General features: G+C 37.7%; 1 protein-coding gene across 6 annotated transcripts in view; it reads left to right on the top strand.

Annotated features, from left to right (window-relative positions):
* Positions 1-23,159, top strand: part of astn1 (astrotactin 1) — a 286,126-nt gene that overhangs the window by 73,633 nt on the left and 189,334 nt on the right. For 3 of the 6 annotated variants that reach the window (XM_083541648.1, XM_083541646.1, XM_083541645.1), the window contains exons 3-4: positions 6,671-7,064; positions 16,286-16,435. In XM_083541648.1, coding sequence (XP_083397774.1) covers positions 6,671-7,064; positions 16,286-16,435 — 544 coding nt within the window. The remainder of the gene's footprint in view (positions 1-6,670; positions 7,065-16,285; positions 16,436-23,159) is intronic. The other 3 variants (XM_083541649.1, XM_083541650.1, XM_083541647.1) reach the window with 1 other exon arrangement.

The following is a 23,159-nucleotide window of genomic DNA, read 5'->3' as shown; positions in this document are numbered from 1 at the left end:
ATTTTCCTCAAAATTCTACAATCAATACTCCATAATGACAATGTAAAAGACGATTTTTTTGGTATCTTTGCAATTTATAAAAATATAAAAAAATAAAAAAATCACATGTACAAGAGTATTCACAGCCTTTGCTCAATACTTTGTTGAAGCAGCTTTAGCACCAATTACAGCCTCTTTTTGAGTATGATGCGTCAAGCTTGGTACACATATTTTTGGGCAGTTTCTTCCATTCTTTTTTGCTCCGTTAGGTTGGATGGGGAGCGTTTTTTCTTTCCCTAAAGAGTGGCTTCCTTGGGGACACTCTACAAAACAGGCCTGATTGATAGAGTGCTGGGTTTTTCTCTGGAAGGGACTCCTCTCACCACAGAGAAACCCTGGTGATCTTTCAGAGTGAACATCAGGTTCCTGGTCACCTCCCTGACTAAGACCCTTCTTCCTAAACGCTCAGTTTGGTTGGGCGGGTGACCTGCTCTAGGAAGAGTCCTGTGGTTCCATACTTCTTCTATTTATGGATGATGGAGGCCATTGTGTTTATTGAGACATTCAATGCTGCAGAAATGTTTCTTCCAGAGATCTGTTCCTCGATACAATCCTGTCTTGGAAGTTTACAGACTATTCTTTGGACTTCATGGCTTGGTGTGTGCTTTGACATGCACTGTTAACTGGGGGACCTCATATAGACAGGTGTGTGCTTTTCCAAATCATGTGCAATCAACAGAATGAACCACAGGTGGAGTCCAATCAAGTTGTAAAAACATCTCAAGGATAATCAGTGAAAACAGGATGCACCTGAGCTCAATTTTGAGTGTCATGACAAAGGCTGTGAATTCTTATGCACATTTAATTTATATATATATATATATATATATATATATATATATATATATATATATATATATATATATATATATATATATATATATATTTATTTATTTATTTTTTTTTTTTTTTCTTAATACATTTGCAAAGATTTCAAACAAACTTATTTTACGTTGTCATTATAGGGTATTGGAAAATAATTAATTTAATCCATTTTGGAATAAGGCTAGAAAATAAAATGTGAAAAAAGTAAAGCACAATAAATACTTTCTGGATGGAGTGTAGCATTCATATATATATATATATATATATATATATATATATATATATATATATATATATATATATATATATATATATATATATATATATATACATCAAAACCACCCACCTAAACAGCTCTGGACCACTGAGTAGACCTTTGAAGGTTTGGTGTTGTATATGGCTCTAAAATTTTTACAGCATTTGCAAGGTGGATTGGATTTGTTTGTTCAGCACATGCCACACGAGCTAAAATGGAGTGGGATCTAGGGAAAACGTCAACACCTTTATTGTTCTTAAAGCCATTCTTGAACAGATTTTGCAGTGTGTCAGGGTTCATTATCCTACAGAAAGAAGCCGCTGCCATAAGGGAATACTGTTGCCATGAAGGGTTTTACTTGGTCTGCAATGATGTATAGGTAGGTAGTACTTGTAAAAGTACTCTCTACATAAAGACCAGGACCTAGGCTTTCTCAGCAAAACATTGCCCAGGGCATCACGCTGGATCTGCCAGCTTAGTTTATTCAACTTAGAGTCCTGGTGCCATGTAAATTCCCTCGTAAGTGACAGACACACACTCAGCCATCCACATGTAAAAGAAACATGATTCTGCACAGACCAGGCCACTTTCTTGCATTGGTTCAGTTTTGACGCTTATGTGCTCATTGCAGGAGCTTTTGGCAAATTGACATCATAGTTTTCCTGGCTGGTCTATGTATCCTCATATGCCCTATCTGTTCTGACACAATTCTGTTATAGCCAGCATTAACTTTTTCTAAAGATGGTGCTACAGTTGCGTTTCTGTGGGATCAGACCACACAGGCTTGCCTTTGCTCACAGGCTTGAGTCTTGGATTTTCATAACTCTCATGACTGCTTCACCACTCGTCCTTACTTGTCCTCCATTTGACCTTTTTCCAGGCACAAACACTACCACGCAAGTTTGCCTGCATGATTGAGCTCGCAAGTAGTAAAGTAATATCTAATAAATCATGAACTCTGGGAAGACACATAGCCTTGCATTGTACACAGAATTGCAATTTAGCAACATTTTTATTCTAACATTTTTCCACTATGTCCATTTAACCGTTAAGGTTGTAGAACACATTTTGTCCAAAGGAGATCTACAGGCACCACTTATTGTGCACCTATTGTGCGAGTTCTTTATTGTGGCAATATCCTGAATGTTCCAACTGTGTTAGAAATATAGATTTCGAATAAGTTTCAAACATTTGTCAATCATGAGGAAAAAAAAAAATTCTTAGCCATTTAATGCACTTTGCAGCTTGAGGTAAAACTGTTCAGTGTAAAAACTTTGAGAAACGACATATAGCTTTCTAATTCTTCTTTGAAAGTCTGGTAATTCTTCCATTTTTCCCTGTCTGAGAATAATTCATTATTGTTCTTCAGCAACACAAAGGAGCTTGAAAATCCATTCTCCAATGCATTCCGCATGTTACTACTAGTTAAAGACCTTTTCAATAGATTAGAAATAATCTCTCAGTGTCTTGCTATAACTTTTGAGCGTGAAACTCTGTACAATGCAGAATACCTAAGTTTAAAGCATAAACATGATTTTTAGAGCCAAGCATGATATCGATGGATGGATGGATGGATGGATGGATGGATCTTTACTTTGTCATTGCAAGTACACAGCAATGAAATGCAGTTTAGCATCTACCAGAAGTGTAACCAGAACAAGAACCAGAAATCATTTAAATTTAGCCCTGTTTGTTTACCGCTGAAGTCAAAGACTGAAAGACTCCAGGAAATGCATCAAGCAGACATTTGGGATGTGACCTAGCGGTACTTTTCCTTTGCCCTATGGGCTCTCATTTGTATCAGGCACTTAGAGTTTAAGTGGTTATAATGTCTTGTTTTATGGCTAACCTCACCCACGAATGGAAAGGCTATTTCCTCCGGTCACATGCATTTATTGTAAAGACGCTACCCAGATTAGATAAAGATATTGCACAGTACAGCTACCAAAAACAAACAAAAAAAAAAACCCATTATAAAAATCTAATACAAACATTCACTCAGCTGCTACTTATTTCTTAAGAATAAATCATTCAGAACAGATAGATATCTACTTGATATCCTGTTTAGGAAGTCTGAATATTCTGTGGTTGGTATGAGCAAAAATATGATATAATGGGGTAGCTTAGACTTGGTATCTGTATATTACAGTATAATGTGATGTCCATGACTTTTACAAGGACCATAATTTTGTGGCCATCTGAATGTCACTATCACCCAAATTCTGGCAGATAACCAAAGCGTACGAAAAATTGCATAGTTCGGCCATGAAACTCTATTTGTTTGCTGATTGCTTCTCCATCTGTCTATTCTGACTCAACTAGTCGAGCATTATCTCTGCGTGTTTCCATTCCACTTTCCACCTAGGGGTTATCTGAGGGTCACTCTTATTCTATGTTTTGCAGCAACAGCATGCTTCTTAAAACTTCTGTGCTTGGACTTGCTTAACAGTGTAGTCTTTGGACTACAGCAGAAACATGGTGGAAGATCTAGTCCATCAACACCAAACCTATCTTCATTCCGTTCACATAAATAAACTCTTGCACTCATCATCCAGGGTTTTTATGCTTGAAATTGGGAAACAAAATTTTAATTGACATATTTAAGAAACATGTTTCACCAAAACTAATTGTTTTACACACTTGAATGAAGGCAAGGTTAGAATAGAAGCTTCATAGAAACTGTTGGTGTGAACTGGAATTTGGTAGATACAATTTTTTTGTTAGGTCTTTTTTGTTTTTGGGTGAAATAGTGAACATAACTCTAGAATTTCTACAAAAATGCAAGTAAAAGGTTGTGCTTAAATCAGAAAATTTAAAATTTTTCTTGCATCTGAGCTATAAGGTAGCCTAGGAAGGTGTTCAACTCCTGCCAGTGTTTCTGCGTTCATTTCTAACCATGAAAATAGCAACATGAAAAAATGACCCAACCGAAAAGATTATTTTTGTGACCAACCATGACACATGATTAATCCTTTCAGTAGGGGATACAGTGCAGAAGGGGTTTAGGATTCTTAATCACAAGATTAGACAGTTATCTTCAGTTCTTGTTCTTAGAGGCCATGAACTGCATAGTTGGACCCAAGGCAAATGAATTTGGGCATGAGGTCATGATACTAATAATTATTCTATAACAAATCTTGTTTTGTCATTATGTTGTTGTGCATCGGTGACTATGTTGATATGCAGTGGAATGTCATGGCTTTCCACCAAACTGATTACAGGTTGGCATAGATCTTTGCTAATTGGATTAAACGCTGACACGCTGCTAGTATCTGATGTTTTGTTTGACTTTAATAGGGCCCCTTCATAATGCGCTGTCCTGTCTCCTCTAATTTTAAGTCTCCTGTAACTCCTGTGTATAGTGCTACCTCATTTTCTCCACCATAAAGTTGTAAGCTGCTCATTTGGTTAATGCACACTGACAGATTGGAAGGAAATTAAATTAGAGAAAACTGATTAGCTGTTGACTCTGGGGCTGTAAGCGGACACTGTGTTGGGAGGGTTTTTCCTCCCATAGCATTTGTGGTATGTAATCATGAGCGCATAGGAATGACTATAGGGAGGGCATAGAGTTTGTGTTTTATTCTGATGAAGCTGCATTACGGATATCTGTTTAAGACAGTTTGGTCTTATATTAGCAAGGTGTTAAGAGTTTCAGTGCACTGAATTTTCAATTACATTGGCAATGTTGTGTGTACGTAGCGTTGATGCTATTAACAGTGCTTGTGTTGGCAGCATCACAGGCTCCTCCAGGGTAGATGAAGGTAGAATTGATGATGGCACTTTTGTATCGACTTCCAGAAGTAAGATTTATAACCACTATAGGGGAATTTTATTATTAGCTATAATATAATATCCATCCAAATGAGACTTCCTATCAACCAAATGTTTATGAACCAATGATGTATGTTCCTGCAAAACATCTGTTTCATTTCTGTTTTATTTTTAAACATTTGTTTTATAAAAAATAAAAAAAACATATCTAATGTGAGCACAATGCATGTAGCTTAACGCTTGATCATGTAAAAAAAAATAAAAAAGGGTTTTTTGTTTTCTGTTTTTCCTGTTTAGACTATATTCAGTGGTTGAAACAGCGGTGCTTCTAACAGCTATGCAACGTGTGTTAAGAAGAGATAAATTATGGCTCATGAATGTAACTCAAGATCAATATGCTCTCGATATGTGGGAATTTAATTAACTGCCCAAATATGACCAGGAGGGAAAGAATTCCATCTTAGTAAAGGTCTCTGGAGTGAGTACATAATTAAAAAAATTACATTATGTCTTTTTGAATTACAGATGACTTAAATGGTATGTTGTTGAGAGTAATTTGTGCACGTAATGGTGATGCCAGAGGTCACGGCAGCCAGAAAAAGTAGAAAAATCAGTTCCACTAAAATCCATTTTAGTGTCGATCCTTAAAAGCACAAGTAAATGTTTAAACTTTAATATTATTTTAAGCTATGTTACACAAAGTTGCATAAGAATGTTCCTCCTTGTGTTACTTGCATCAAACCTACAAAATATCAGTTGGCTCCAGATTGCTAATTGAAACACTTTTATCTTATGGTTTCAGGTATAGTGGGAAAAATGTGCATCACAAATTCTCTTTATTCTTGAGCCCCCTCAACCATCCATTCCCCACACGTTCTCACTCGCCAGTGCATAATCGGTCATGTGCTTAACTTTGTATCATGCACAAACAGGAAACTGGCTTAATAACTTTGAAAGCATTAAGGAATTTTAAACAAAGCGAAATAAATTATGGTAGTTTCACCATTTCTTTCCCCCCAAGCGCATGCAAATGCAACGCGAATGACCTTCATTAAGGTGCCATTCATTATCGCCCTTGACTAGGTAAGTAGGCAAACAACTTATGCAAATTGACTGTAGACTTGCTGCTCTAGCTCTTTACACTCAGCTGTTTGCCGTTATTTAAATTGGGGCCTTGGAAGTATTAAACATGGCATCCCTAATTGCAGCCTTTCCCATATCAAGCTTGCTATTGGATTTCCATTTATGGTATTATTTGTCTGTTTTATTAGCTGGTTGGTGTATCCCTAGCTTTTCTTATTTGCGTCACTCTTTTTGATTTTCTTACTCTCTTTTTATTTATCTCTTTGAATTGCTCTCTGTCTACATCATAGACTCTCTCTATATTGTGTACTTTTGTCATTGTCTTCCTGTCTTGTTTGTTTTTCCTCTCTTTGTTTTTTATCTTACTCCCTTCCATTTTTCTCGTGTGCTCTTCACATATTTCTTTTTGTCTTTTCCTTCCTCATCCTGTACATCCTACCTGAATTTTTCCATTTTTGATTCGGTGTCCTCCCGTCTCTCTTTTTCTCACTTTCTGTTCTCCTGTCTCTTTGTCTCTCATCAACTCTCACTCCCCTTCTCTCCTTGCTCTCCTTTCTATATTTTCATATCTACTCCCACATACTTCCTCTTACTCACCTCTCTGTCATTTTTCCCCTCTATCAACTGTCGCTTTCTCTTCATGTCTCCCTCTCTCTCACTTCGCCTATCTATCTGTTTCTTTTTTTTTTGCAGGGTGGGATGATTGCTCTGCTGCTTTCCATCTTGTGCTTGGTGCTGATCCTGTACACACGGAAGCGCTGGTGTAAGAGGCGTCGGGTGCCCCAGCCTCAGAAGAGCGCGAGCGCCGAGGCAGCAAACGAGATTCACTACATCCCATCTGTGCTGCTGGGTGGGCAGGCACGTGAGAGCTTGAGGAACTCCCGGTGCCAGGGTGCCAATGCCAGCGGCACCCTCAGTATCCGTGAGACGCCCATCCTTGATGGCTACGAGTACGACATCGGTGAGCTGCGCCAACACCTGCAGCGCGAGTGCATGAACGGCGGTGAGGACTTCACCAGCCAGGTGACGCGCACGCTCGATTCGCTTCACGGCTGTAATGACAAGGCCAACGTGGATCTTACCCCTGGTGCGTTTTAGCCTCATAACACTAAGCATTGGCTTTTTTATTTTTTTTATGCATAGTGGCAGACACTGTAATGTCATTATTTGTTATAATAGAAGCCTCTATAATAGAAGTCCTCATAAATAATAAAAATGGGAAGAGCTAGAAAACAAGAGCTCTACACTCAAACATATATTTATTTTTAGACATATTAAAAATTACGTATTATTTATTATTACGTTCCTCTTTGAAAGTTACCCTGGCCACAAGATCTCGGGTTAACGTCATGAATCCATGTGTGTTTATTTTTTCTTTAAATAAAATCACAATTAAGTTTATTTTTTCAGTGTTGTAAATAATTTCCAAATAAGATTTTTTAAATAAGATATGGCCACGATTTAATGGACGAGCTGACCGCTCAGTTTAAGTAGCTGCAGCACTGATGTTTCTATTGCTTTCAATGAAAGTCTACTTTGGTATGTGTTAAGGTACACTATATGGACAAAAGTTTGGCCTGACGCATTTGCTTTTTGGAGACCCAATTCAACATTTAGTGCCCATTTGCTGTTATAATAACCTCCACTTGTGTATGGAGTGTAGTTGTGGAAATTTTGCATATTCAGTCAAAAGTATGTTAGTAAAATCAGGTAATTATGTAGGTGAGGTGAGCAAGCCTATTCAGATTTCAATTCATCACAAGGGTGTTCAGTAAGGTTTAGGTGAGCGCTCAAGATTGCTCTCTTTCTCTCTCTCTCTCTCTCTCTCTCTCTCTCTCTCTCTCTCTCTCTCTCTCTCTCTCTCTCTCTCTCTCTCTCTCTCTTTCTATCCAGAAATCACAATGTATGATTTTGTAACTATTTATTTGTATGATACAGCTGCAAATAAGTATTTAAACACCTTAGAAAGTCAATGTTAATATTTGGTACAGTAGCCTTTGTTTGCAATTACAGAGGTCAAATGTTTCCTGTAGTTTTTCACCAGGTTCGCACACACTGCAGGAGGGATTTTGGCCCACTCATTCACACAGATCTTCTCTAGATCAGTCAGGTTTCTGACCTGTCGCTGAGAAACACGGAGTTTGAGCTCCCTCTAAAGATTCTCTATTGGGTTTAGGTCTGGAGACTGGCTAGGCCACGCCAAAACCTTGATATGCTTCTTACAGAGCCACTTAAGACGTGCCTGGACATGTGCTGGTTTAAGCAGGGGAACCTTCCGTGCCATGCATGATTTTAAACCATGACGTCTTAGTGTATTGTCAACAGTAACCTTGGAAACGGTGGTCCCAGCTCTTTTCAGGTCATTGACCAGCTCCTCCCGTGTAGTTCTGGGCCGATTTCTCACCTTCCTTAGGATCATTGAGACCCCACGAGGTGAGATCTTGCATGGAGCCCCAGTCCGAGGGAGATTGACAGTCATGTTTAGCTTCTTCTACTTTCTAATGATTGCTCCAACAGTGGACCTTTTTTCACCAAGCTGCTTGGCAATTTCCCCGTAGCCCTTTCCAGCCTTGTGGAGGTGTACAATTTTGTCTCTAGTGTCTTTGGACAGCTCTTTGGTCTTGGCCATGTTAGTAGTTGGATTCTTACTGATTGTATGGGGTGGACAGGTGTCTTTATGCAGCTAACGACCTCAAACAGGTGCATCTAATTTAGGATAATAAATGTAGTGGAGGTGGACATTTTAAAGGCAGACTAACAGGTCTTTGAGGGTCAGAATTCTAGCTGATAGACAGGTGTTCAAATACTTATTTGCAGCTGTATCATACAAATAAATAGTTTAAAAATCATATATTGTGATTTCTGGATTTTTTTTTCTAGATTATGTCTCTCACAGTGGACATGCACCTACGATGACAATTTCAGACCCTTCCATGATTTCTAAGTGGGAGAACTTGCAAAATAGCAGGGTGTTTAAATACTTATTTTCCTCACTGTATATATATATATATATATATATATATATATATATATATATATATATATATATATATATATATATATATATATATATATATATACAAATGCACTAATTAGTTTTACACAAACAGGTACGGTTTAGCTGTAGTGGTGAGGCAGAAGACAACTGAATGCTGAACACTTTTTTGTTTTTTTCAGCTCAAAACCATAAAAATAGCTTTTGGTTTGGTTATGTTTAACAAATCTTGGAGCTTGTGAGCTATTTGAAAAAAATGTTATACAGGTTTGCAGGTCTCTCTGTAGAAGTTAAAAATAGATATGCTAAGTTTCAATTCACAGGATTTTCTTTTTTCAGTAAAACATTTGCCTTTTTTTTTTACAGGTAAGGTATTATTTTTCTCGGGTGTTGCATACCATAGCGAATGATTGCTCTTTCTCATGGTACAAACCATGTGTTAAGCTAGAGAACCAATATTAACTGATAATCACTAACAATGAGCTGTGATAGGTAGTTTTTCCATACACACAAGCACATTAGTAATTCATTTTGCAGGTGTGCTTTTTATGATGTTGAATAATGGACACTTAGTTACACCGAGGTGAACAGTGCACAGGCAGTGCTGCAGGATCAGGCAGTATGAGTAAGTGTTAACAAGCTGAGGGAAACTAAAACACAAGATTTTGCTTTTTCATTTCGAACTAACTGCAATACTGAGAGTTTTGAGTCACAAATAATTTGGATGCGTCCCAGACTGCATACTAGTCGCGAATAGTGTGTCATTACACCACATGTATTTTGGGGGTTTAGGGACACAGAGCTCTGAATTCTTTCTAAATGTGTGCACTCACAGCTGTGAGATTATTTCGCGCAGGGGAGAGTGAAGCACAGCCCACGTTACGAAATGTTGTTCTGCAAATAGCTTGCATTAGCATTTTTCTGGCTGAGATGAGGCCATTCCAAGAGTATTAGCAATAACACTCAGGGAGTGTAGTAGTAATTTATTGGCCATAGTCAAGATTCAGGCACTAATGGTTAAGTCGGGATTTCAAAAATATCTAAATTAAATATGAATCCACCTCTAGAGTGTTTTTGTGTTTTCTGTTCATTCATCCAAAGTGGTTGTTAGAAGAATAAGTAGTCAAATGTTTCTAGGAGTTATATAAAATTATCAATGCAACCAGCAGGTGAACTCAACTTATTCTTCTTTCGGCTTCTCCCCTTAGGGGTCGCCACAGCGGATCATCGGTGTCCATACCACCCTGTCCTCTACATCTGCCTCTCCCTGTCCCAACTACCTGCATGTCTTCCCTCAACACACCCATAAACTTCCTCCATGGTCTTCCTCTTTTCCTTCTTCCTGGCAGCTCCATTGTCAGAATTCTCCTACCGATATACCCCATGTCCCTCTTCTGCAGATGTCCAAACCATCTAAATCTCGCCTCCCTCACTTGTCTCCAAATTGTACTACATGCGCTGTCTCTCTAATAAACTCCGTCCTTGTCACTCCCAATGAAAATCTCAACATCTTCAGATCTGCTACCGCCAGCTCCACCTCCTGTCTTTTAGTCAACACCGCTGTTTCTAAACCATAAAACATTGCAGGTCTCACCAAAGTCCTATAAACTTTCCCTTTCACTTTGCAGACCCTCCCATCACAAATTCCATCACCACACACTTTTCTTCACTTCTCTAACACACTCTCCATTACATTGCAGTGTTGACCCCAGGGCCGATCCTTGATGCAGTCTGTCGTTCCTACTGCACTCTTCACTGCTGTCACACTGTCCTCGTACATGTCCTGCACTTGACTTTCTCATACAATACTACAAATCCTCTCTCTGCACCCTGTCGTACACTTTCTCTAAATCCACAAACACACAATGCAACTCCTTCTGACCTTCTCTATACTTCTCCATCAACATTCTTAAAGAAAACATCATTCCTCGGCATAAAACCATACTGTTGCTACAGATGGTCACCTCTTCTCAGCCTGGCTTCCACTATTCTTTCCCATAACATGGTATGAACTTCATCAACTTTTTTCCCCTTTAGTTACTGCAGGTCTTCTCCATTCTTTAGGCATCTTCTCACCTTCCAGAATCTTGTCAAGCAACCTGGTTAAAAACTGCACTTCTATCTCTCCTTAACATCTCCAAGCTTCTACCGGTCGGTCATCTGGTCCAACCGACTTTTCACTCTTCATCCTCTTAATTGCTGCTCTCACTTCCTCCTTACTAATCCTATCCACTTCCTGCTTCACCATCTCCACACCGTCCAACCTCTCTCTCTCTCTCTCTCTCTCTCTCTCTCTCTCTCTCTCTCTCTCTCTCTCTCTCTCTCTCTCTCATTTTCCTCATTCATCAGCTGCTTGAAATACTCCCTCCATCTTCTCAACACACTCTCCTCACTAGTTAACACATTTTCATCTCCATCCTTTTATTACTCTAACTTGCAGTACATCCTTCCCAGCTCAGTCTCTCTGCCTGGCTAATTGGTACAAATCTTCTCTCCTTCTTTAGTGTCGAACCTCTGATACAGCTCCTCATACGCCTTTTCCTTGGCTTTTGCCACATCCCTCTTTACCTGCTTCCGCATCTCCTTGTACTCCTGCCTACTTTTCACATCACTCTGTCGATCCCAATTCTGTTTTGCCAACCTCTTTCTCCTTATGTTATGAATTTCTGATTTGTGATCCGCATGTTTCATTTGGCACATGGTTTATGCTCTTCCTAAGATAACCCTCCTCATTTATCCAAGCTTGGGACTGGCACTAAGAGTGCACTGGCTTGTGCAGCCAACAGGTGAACTCAACAGTAAAATCAAATGTATGAAACAGTTTTTCATTACAGTTTTTCTCGATTGCTAAGACACATTTCTTGAAAGCTGCTCTTTTTTTCTCTAAACTGTGAACACAAAACCCAATTCTTAAGCTACATTCACAAAACCTCAGACTCTTCTTGCAAAACCAAACTTTCACCTCAAAAAAGTTCAATCTGTGCTCAAAACTGAACTATGTTGTCAAATCGTGCCCCAAGTCAATCAAAATTCAAATCACTACGGAACAGTTACTAAACACTACGTAGAAAAATAAAAAACACAATGCTAAGGACATGAAGCTGGAGAAATAAATGTTTATTGTTCACTGTAGGCTAAATGCATGTTGCAAAACAAAAAAAAACCTGTGCATTTTGCACTTGTACAAAAAGACAAAACAGAAATCTTGTGCATTTACACATAGCACTTGTAAAAACAAACAGAAATATTATGAGTTTGCCACTTGTGTACAGTAAGCCCATGTAAAAATAAAGTACAAAAATATACAAATAAGTGCATTACTCAGCCCAGCATCATGTCTCCGTACTGGGTCATGCCACAGGGCTTCATCCACATCACAGGCCACATTTTGTCTGGCCAGGCAACAGGGGGAAAAAACCCTGGCATGCCGTATCCAGGCTTGGCATGCCTCCACACCTATGTCACCACAGGCAAGTCCCATGGCTTGCAGAAGATTTACTCTGGTGTAGGGTTGGCGTTCATATATCTTCCATCGCCATGAGGAGAAGAATTCCTCAATGGGGTTTAGGAAAGGGGAGTACGGTGGAAAGATTGATAAAACCTTGGTTCATATTGAACCACTCTCTAACCTGGGGGCTCTGTGAAAACTCACATTGTCCCAAACAACAACATAGATGGGATGGTCATCCTGCTGCCCTACAGAGCATCTCCCATGTGATTGAGTGAGATTTGGTACATCTCTACTACATGCGCTACATGCGCTGAATGAAGATTAAACCCAGCTTCATTCATGTACATGTATTCATGGGGTCTTTCCATTGCATCCAGTTGAAGAACCCTCTGTAGAAATAAATATAGTTTTGTAAGTGATACGGAAAAAGTGATTTAGGCCACTACAGTAAATCACTACTTAGAGTAATCAACATCGAATGTGTCTGGATATATGCCAACCTGTACATACTGGAATCTTTGCTCTCTGACTCTGTCTGAGTTGCGATCAAAGGGCACTCTGTATAGCTGTTTCATGCGCAGTCTGTTGCGGTTGAGGACACGATCAACAGTAGAGAGGCTGACACTGATGATACCCTCAAAATGTACATGGTCCTCAATGATCTTCTGCTGAATTTCACTCAGTTTAATGGCATTGTTCTCACGGACCATATCTCTTGGTGGGGGGAGAACATACCTGTCCTCCCACCCCCATGTGGCAGTCTTTCAATTCTACAAAAAGAGAACATGGAGTTACAAAAAATATACATGGAATACTAGGCCTACAAACAGTTAGACCAACCCTCCATGACAATACTACAGTACATTGGTACAGTGATGTTCTGAAACATATATTTACTTACAGTATACTGTGGTACAGTATATAGTATGTCATAGAGTAATTGCTGTCAACATTTACATACTGTACTATAATATCAAAAAAGGTAATTACCTGTTCTCTTCTCTAAATCTTCGGATTATGGTGGAAACAGTAAATCTACTGATGTTTGGTTGTACCCTTTGTCCAGCCTCCCTCATGCTTATACCATGGACAAGAACATGGTCAATCACAGTAGCTCTGATTTAATCAGATATTACTGTTCTTTGTCTTCGCTGACCACCTCGACCTCCTCTCACACGAACCACTACAGATTCGTGTGTGAATCCACTCTCAGATTTCTATCCATTGTAGGGTCTCACAAACCAGTGCTCTCTGAACTGGCTTACTTTATATGTTCCCTCACATTATTAGCCACAAGTGTGATCCATTTTGAGTTGTAGTGTTCAAGTGGTAAAACTTGTGCTTTAATTGTGTTTGACTTTTGTCACCTGTGCTCACCATTATGCAGCACGGGTGCATCACAATAAAAATGTGTTGGCAAGTTGTGCCTAAACAGGTGAAAAGTGCTTATGGTTTTGCCAAAAGAGTGATTGATTCAATCAGTGGGTTCAGGCAACTGAGCATTTGGTTCAGACAATAGAGTTTAGTGTTTTAGCAATTGAGAAAAACTGTAATAGCTTCCTTTCTTTTTAAAATATACTTTAGGGGTATTTCTTGTATTCAAATTTGTAACAAAATGATCTAGACTTGTAGAAGAGGCATTCACATCTCAGTTTGTAACACTTTTCACACATGTACCAAAGCTACTCCCTCAGAACATAGCATTTAACTAGCATTTCTATTAGCTGCCTGAACTAGGTAAAACCACAATCAAAAACTAGTCACAAATATCTTTCTACCTTCCACTGAAAAAAAAAAACCATCTGCATTATTGATAATGACTGAAAAGGAGCCCATAAAAATACAAACAAGCATACCAGACTATGAAACGCCTGTTTTCACAGCCAGATTAAACACTTGTGTTGAGGCTGAGGTTAAAACTGTTTATATATTTGAATGTCTTCCAGGTTATTTGTTCAAGGAAGGACAAATAATAAAGATATTGCCTCTTCAAGCCTTGACCATTGCTTCTTTAATTTAGCTTTATTATGTTGAGGAAAATCATGTTGGTTATGTAATCTAGTTATTTTCTCTGAATAATGAAGATATTAATTTGGGCTTAGTTTAAGACATCCAGGGAAAATAGTACCTCTGCATTCTTTCATTTTTTTTTAATAAGTAGGCTCAATCAATTATCTTTTAGAGTCTACTTAAACTGATCTGTAACCTCAGCACATGTCTGCTTGATCAGCTTATCCATATAACAGTGTTCTCTTTATTGCTCTGAAACTGTCTGCCTATCCAAACCCACTGATTTTGACAGCAGAAACCATTTTATTTATTATTACAACAAACAGAACTCATATTACTTCAATATGTTATTTCTGCTAAAAAGAAAGTTAACGAATACCAGTCAATCTTGTGTCATATAATGTTTAAGCTGATGAAAGTAGTTAAACATTAGGTTTATTATTCATGATGGCCATTGTATTGCCTATGGGACCCCCACAGCACCAAAGGGACAGTTTTAAACTTCATTAAAGACAAGAAGAGTCTCTTGATTCAAGTTATTCAAGCAGAGGTCATCCAGGTTCATTGGACCCCCAGCATTGGAGACATCAGCCGTGATTGAGTGTGAAATGATGCTGATATTTGCCTAAAAGAGTGTTCGGCTATGAAAACACCCAGTAGGCTGTGCCGGAAAAGAGTAATTTCATGTTGCCATGCTAATTTGAGTAGTACAAAAAGCCTGCAGTGTCAGTTTTTTTTGTCGTAGCGCTTGCTAATTACCGGGGGACATACCCATGTCGTGCTGTTGCAGAATGGAAAATGACGGAAGCTCATATCTGTTAAGCCAGTTTAGGTTAGTTTGGTTTACTGTTTACTTTATTAGCATGGATGGTTCCTTCAGCTCTGTCAAAGAAAGAAAAATGCAACCCGCCAAACAATAAACAAATCAGAACATTTACATAAGCATAATATAACAGCAGCTACTTTTTGTTCTCAGAACAAAGCTGTAATATATAAAACATAATATACGCCTTCCAAATATCGATCAGTGTATTGTATCTGCCTTCAGCCTGGCCCACACAGCACAATTTATACAATCCTAACTGACAAAAATGTGTAAGGGAATAAAATGCCACAATGATGTTAAAAGAGTAAGAGAATAAAATGCCACACTGTCACAACAGACTACACTGACTCTTGAAATCCGAGATCACTTATAAGCAAATATGACTTCAGATCAAGATAATCACAGCTGAGCTGAACTGCTGAACAATCAGCTGTCATTGGTCATGGACCTTTTGATGCATGTCCTCAGGATTGTATCTGACGATTCCTTTCACGCTACAAGATGCTGATTTATAAGTATTGAATGGTTAATACTTATAGTTTTAAATCCAGGAAGTGGCAGCTGGCAGATTGGATTATTTTTCTACACCACACACTAGAGAATAAGCTGGGAAAATAAATGTTATAGGCCAGTAACGGTCAGGATCGTGGAGAATCAGTTTTAATGTAGGCCTGATTATTTTCTAGTGTGGTCTAGACTTTATTCTTAAAAATGAAACTCCTACACGTTTTCTGGCACTCTTCACAAAAAAAATAAAATAAATGAAATAAAATAATAGGAAAATCATGAGAGTGCCTGTCAAACACTAGCCAGAAGAGCTCATTTACAATGAGAAGAGCTCTTCTGGTAAACATCAGTGCCTGCGGCTGGGTGATGTGTGTCAACCTATCTGCCTCCTCTTTGTTTCTTTCTCTCTCTAGGACTAATATTGACCTCTCACTATTAGTGGTCAGTGCTATGTGCTCTCAACCTTTCTGTCTCTATCCCTCTGCCTAACATTAACCTTTTTAACCTTTTTGCCATCAGGGAATGACAATACAAAACTGTCCCTGATGAGCAAGTACAAGGATAACATCATAGCCACGAGTACCGTTGACAGCAATCATCAGCAAAACACGCTCCTCCCACACAACATCTCCACCAACCAGCGCACGCGTCTGTCCAGCAACACGCGCGGTGAGTGGTCGGCCACGTCTGCAGATGCCTGCATAAAAACATGCCCGCCTGCCACGCCACGCACGGCTGCCATTCTCGCTTATTGGGTGTATACCAAATGCTAGTGCATGGTAAAATTTGAACAAATAACATTAAGAACATTAAGAAACATTAAGAAACATTTGGAACAAAATGCTGCACAGACATAGAATTCATAGAATTGAAAGATACTCAATCATATAGTGTCTTATAAATCAACCTGGCATGGTGTGTTAGAATGCTAAACAAACACCATCATTTGTAAGACACACACATTCCTTCAGCTACCAAGACTACATATGAATGCTCAAAATTAACAAGCATTTTTACAACATATTTCTAGTGTTCGGGATATTTCCAATTCCCAAGGCTTGATTTTAATAACCATAAATGACTCCTAGTGTTTGGGACGAAGCCCCCGATAGTGTGACGCTTTTCTTGCATTTCATAGCTGTAATCCTCTTAGCGAGCTTTGAATTTTATTTTGATTTGTGTCTGTCTTGTGTCTCTTAATCCATTATGAATTCCACACACATCCATTATCATCGAGATTTTATTTTCGTGACCTCCATGTCAATTTAATTTGCATACTGTACATTATAAAAGTATATTATTTCCAGTGCCTGTTTTATTCTTCTCATGTGCTTATATGTGTGTCCATGTAAGTTTGTGTGTGTGTGTTTGTGTGTGTGTGTGTGTGTGTGTGTGTGTGTGTGTGTGTGTGTGTGTGTGTGTGAGTTAACATCTCAGTATTTACTATTCCAATAAAGCTTCAACAGTCTTCAGCACGCGTTTAAGACCTCAGCTCAAAATTTCAACAATATTTTCCCCGTGTGGACCCGAGACGTTCAAAACATCCCCCAAAGACCCCGAATTGTCTCTCTTTATTCTCCTACAATAGCAGAGCTGTAATCACACTGCTGCAGTGCTTGATTACACAGGGCAGCTGCTAAGGGTTGGAGCAGAACAAAAAAATGTGACTTTACCAATTGTGTGACGGGGTCCAGGTCGTCAACCTCACATTTGCTCAAATCATATTTGATTCATACTTTTTTCTTGTTTTCTCCTTCGTACTCTTCTTCTTTTTCTTTATTTCTTATGTTTTGTTGCTCAACTAGCTTTAAAGTAATCTGCTTTCACAAACAGACAATTCTCTTCATCAAACTATTTCTGTGTTTTGTGACCTCCTCAGGCCACTGCAGCCATCCTGCTCTCTCCAAGCTTCATCTTTTATAAATGCGTACAAATATATAACTAGAGGGACCTAATGGACTAACTTTTGAGTGCAGTAGTGGGGTCACTGTGCACTGCTCTCTCGGCTCTTTGACTAATGTGTGCAAGATTTTGTATATGGTGTGTGTTTCAGGTTACTTCCATTGAACTGAGCTTTCTCCTAAGGTATATACAGTATGTGTATGTATATATATATATATATATTTATATATATATATATATATATATATATATATATATATATATATATATATATATATATATATATATATATATATATATATATTTCTCTTGTGTAAAGACTGGTATATAAAAGTGCATTTAATTTCTGAGGCAGTTTATGTTTTTCACATCAGTATTAGTATCGTCAGTGCTTTTTTTTAATAAACATAGGATTGAAATCGTATGTGTTAAATGTACAAATGTATACTGACCTTTAAGAGACGCGGCACAGTAATAATCAGGCCAATGGAAATATCAGTGCAAACCTGATTACACCTGCCATTAAAAATTTTTTGTCTTTGCCATGAGCAACAGCACATATTTTATTTGTAACTTTAATGCAGGTGGAATTTGTTGGTTGACATTCATGCAAATCGATTTATTAAATAAGCCTTAAAGGCACTTAGGGAATTGTGATGTTTGCACAAAAGAATACAGGTGAACGGCAGTGTTTACATTGTGCAGAAGCTTGTTCTGTTGGCTGATGACAAAAATATAAAAAATTATACTTTTGTATAATTCAGTAAAATAAAGAATGAATTCTAAGCACATTTATCCAAAGTATGCTTTAGTCTTTTAAAACAATTGGATGATGTCTGTTGATAAAGTTCTTAAAACGGTTGTATTGTTTTTTAATTAAAACTTTATTTTAGATACTTCTGTCACATATACAATATCCACACGTCTACACGCTTTTGTTTTTTTCTATTCATGTCACGATGTTTAATTGCTAATATGCTTTGGTGTTAGTTGTGAGCGGTTCTCTCCATGCCAATATAGGACAAGTAGCACACACGTATCCTGATTTACATATTACACATCTTTATTCACATATCACATATCCTGATTTACATACAACAACACATCCTCCTTCATTCCACACATCTTGCATTCACATAACACACATCCTCATTCACACATATAATCCTCATAGTCTTCATTGATAACATCAACCACAGTAATTATAATAATGAAAAAATAAAAAGACTTAGAAATAATTATAATGATAGCAAATATTATTTGATATAAAAATAATAAAGCATTATAATAAATGATATGTATTCTATATAATAACAGTGGCAGGCCTTGCATTTTACACCTTAGCCATCAGTGGTGTCCTCTTAGGGTTGGGTATGTTTACATTTTATCGATGACAGTACAGATACACATACCGGTACTTATGGATAACGTTATTGATAATACTTTCTATAATTTGGTGCAAAAGACGATGTGAAATGATGTTGAATTTCAAGTTATTTTATTACTACTGAGCTTTAGTACTGTAGTTTACAAATGCCTCTAGGCAAACAAAAACAGGCACATAAAGCATTTTTTTTTTTTTAAATGGATCGTATTTGCCAATAACCCAATAATCAACAGATAGTTTTTAATATGGATAATAGATAAAATATTAATGTGTAACACTTAAAAAAAACCTTTTTTTACACTTTGTTATATTGTACTGAACTTTATTATAAAAAATACAGTACTAAATCATGAAAATGTGCTAAGTTGAATAAATATAATATATTAATCATATTAATAAATATATTTATATCATTATGGAATTATAAATAAAAAATATAATATAGCGCTCTCCGTGCAGCGTGCAATCAACACAAACGGCACATACCGGGACTGATTCGCCTCTAGAGGCCGCTCTCGTAATGACAGCGGACAGAAAGCCGCTCCATCAACGGACGCTTCCCAAAAGAACTATCAGCATAGATTTTTGCCGATAGTTCCAGCAGTCATCCATTGGTGCCAATTGATTTATTTTATAATGGATGTTACCTTCGCTTGGGGCAGGACAGTTGCAGTTGGAGCCAGTAGATAACGGAGACATACAGTGCCGTTACTGGAGGTAGACGTGTTTTGTTTGTAAATATTCATTATATTGCTAGTGTTGTCTCTAGTGGTGTCTTTGTTCACTATTACAGTACTGCATATTTTGCATCTGACATTGGTGTTGCTTTTTTTTTTTTTTTTTTTACGTGACGTTAAACGTTACCGTACCGTTAACATAACATCATTCAGGGAAGGAAAGTTGTCACTTTCTGACCTGCTTTTAAAGAACACAGGTATTGATAACAGTTACCATTTATTATTGACCAAATTATGTAACGGTCCAAAAGAATACCAGTTCTCGGTACCAATCCCTAGTCCTACCTGAGCCAATGAAAAACTTAATATCATCATTATGGCACCACAGCTGTAGAAACCATCAATATTATACAGCTATGTAGTATAAAAGAGTGCTGATTCACAGACCGGTATCTTATAAAGTAAGAATGAATGCCATTACTAAAGCAAAAAACACAATGTACACAATTCAACAAGCCTTCTTTCACCCCCTCACATTGCATCATCTTTGGCGGAAGCATCGATATCTTATCAAATGACCCCGAGTTTATCGTGTATTTTTGTGCATTTTTTCCGTGCATTACAGTTTTCCTGGGGATTTGAAATGAAGGCAAAATGTGAGTTTTTTTGTAAAATTCTACACGTAAGAAACACAAATTTAAATAGTTCATGAAAAGCTTAACAACTGTGTTGAACAGTTTTGGCTGACCTTTCATCACGATGTACAGCTTTTCTTGAAAAGTATCTCTGCAAACAAATCAGTTTCTTGACTTGTCTTAATGTCAGCCATTGTGGAATAAGAAAAAAAACAGCTACAGTAATCAATTCATATGAATATAATTGAACTTGTGCACTAGTTTGCAGCAGATACGATTTGCGAGCTCCGACTAGTGCGATCTCTGACCATCCAATCAAAGGACGTGAAAATGTTCTAGATAGTCTCCGTAAGCAAGTCGCAATCTGATTGGTTAAAGCAACAGCTTCATGCAACATGGATTGAATCAATATGACACCAACTGCGTTCATAGTAATTTCTTTTAAGCCAATTCCCTTTGAGCCTGACAACACGTGACAATTGAAATCTGATGGGATGGCAACTTCTCTGATGAGAAGACCTTGCTTGCCCTGACTGCCCACCACTGCATTATATTTAGTATTATTATTATCATTATTATTATTATTATTGTTGCTTTTTATTAATTATTATTATTTTATTATATGTTGGTGTTTGTTTGTCCTGTAAATAAAAACCTGCCCAAGAGAATTTGACCAAGCAGCCATCTGCTACACTCACTGCTTATTTCATCATTTCTAGGCAATGAAAAATGTGTTCCTTGTAATATGTCTTTAGTTCTGTTTATGGACTGAAATGGTATGATCTTTGTAAATGATATACTTTTTTTTGTTTTGTTTTGTTCAATCATTCATAGCTCAGAACATTTCTGTGTTAAATTGTGCAGTTACCTCAAACGTTTGGGTGGTCTTTGGTGCCGGACTTCATATCGCCAGTCGCCACCGGCTTGCTCATCAGGGACAAACTTACTCATAAAGAACATATTCATTTTTAATCACCGCATTATCTGTGTAAAGCTGCTTTGAGACAATGTTCATTGTTAAAAGCGCTATACAAATAAAAATGAATTGAATTGAATTGAATATCGCTCCTTACTGAAACCGACATTGTGCAAGAAAAATGCAAAAAGTCAAAGGTCAGACTTGCTTTGACACAGTTCTGGTTCAGCTCTGTCCTGTGTGCTTAAACCTGCTCAGAATTCTGCAGGTCCATAGTCTGCATACTGATTTACACGTGCATTATTTTTCCTCTATAAACACTTTACTTAGCTCTGAATAAGCCCTATGTTTTCTAAACATTTTTGCTACATCTTCTGTAGATCATTATACTTCAAATGATTATATCTCAGATCATGACATTCAGATTCTCGAGGTCTTATAATGTCTTGCTTTCTGCTCATGAACCGGCAGATCGGCATGCTGATGATGCATTGATGCCGGGCTTTGAATATTTTAACAAGCTCATCTTTTATTCGTCTCCATGAAGTGTTGCACCTTTTGGCCCCTGCTTAATTGTGCAGGCTAGCACACACTCACTTGCTCCATGACTTTCCAAGTTCTTCATTTGTTTCTTTTTTTCACGGACATATTGTGGTATTTGTCATTGTTGTTAGATTTTTTTGCAGTATTTTGCTTCCAGTGCTTAAAATTTTCAACCTCAATTAAACATGTGTATTTTCCATGGACACTTATAGTCTGGCTTAATATATAAGCTTGTTTTGTGGCAAAAATCAACAATGTTGCTTTAAATAGGGACCAAGCAGTTTGTCAAAATTAATACTTTCAGTCCAGCATTTATTGGTTGCTCGGATTAAAGATTGATGTACTAAATGTGATGCAGGTTGTAAGGCATGTGCTGAGTGTCTTTAATAATGTTCATCCCTGACATTTGACCCTTGGACCGAACACAGGCAGAGAGTACTCATAAGCAATTCCAACACAAGACATTCTCAATTCAAAAATGCAAAATGCAAAGGTCAATCCTGAAAGATAATAAAATATATAGAACTAGGAAATAGAGCAACTTTAATCAAAATTAGACCTGCTGTCATTAGCAACACGTTACAGAGGACAGAGAGAAACACATAGGGGTATTTACTGACTATAACAAAATAATACAAATATAATAATACAAAAATAAAATAAAAATAAGACGCTAAATTAAATATGTGACATAAAAGTGCAAACGACAGGAGTGTTCAGAGTAGTGCTACTGTGGGAGGAAAAACAGGAAGCAAAAAATGCTGCTTAGCCAGAAAAATATATCTGTAATATCTGTCCTGGCTGGAATAAAATACCAGTCCTTACTTTTTACATATGCAGATACTGTATTATATTTTATTTCCAAACACGTGCTTGCGTTTTAGCAAGATGTATGAAACAACTAAATCATTTGCTCAAGAAGAGACAGCCCTTTCTTTTCTTTTCTTTTCTTTTCTTTTTTATGCCAGGTGCTATGCCAGGCCTTTCATATCATGTTGTGCAAAACAGAAGCATTTTCCATTTGTGTTCATGGTAAATAGTATCTGGAGCTCTATGCCATAGCGCCTTGAGGAACCATGTAGTTATTTCCTTTAGGTATTTCTTCTGCATGTGTTTCCCCACAGAGATAAGACCTGGTTAAAATTGTGTGGCAGCTAGAAGTATCCAAGGTGAAATGTTGAATTTTCTATCCGCATTCGATTCTGAAGAGGTTCTCCTGGATTTACATATTCTTTGAAGGAGATCTCAACAACAAACGCTGTTGTGTTTACCCCCAGCACAGAAAAAACACATTTCATGACAGAAATGCAGTGGCCACTTTCTGTTCAGAAAA

The sequence above is a fragment of the Silurus aristotelis genome (genome assembly GCF_946808225.1).
Source record: "Silurus aristotelis genome assembly, chromosome: 5".
NCBI classification, from domain to species: domain Eukaryota; kingdom Metazoa; phylum Chordata; class Actinopteri; order Siluriformes; family Siluridae; genus Silurus; species Silurus aristotelis.
This window is presented reverse-complemented; position numbering and strand designations above follow the sequence as displayed.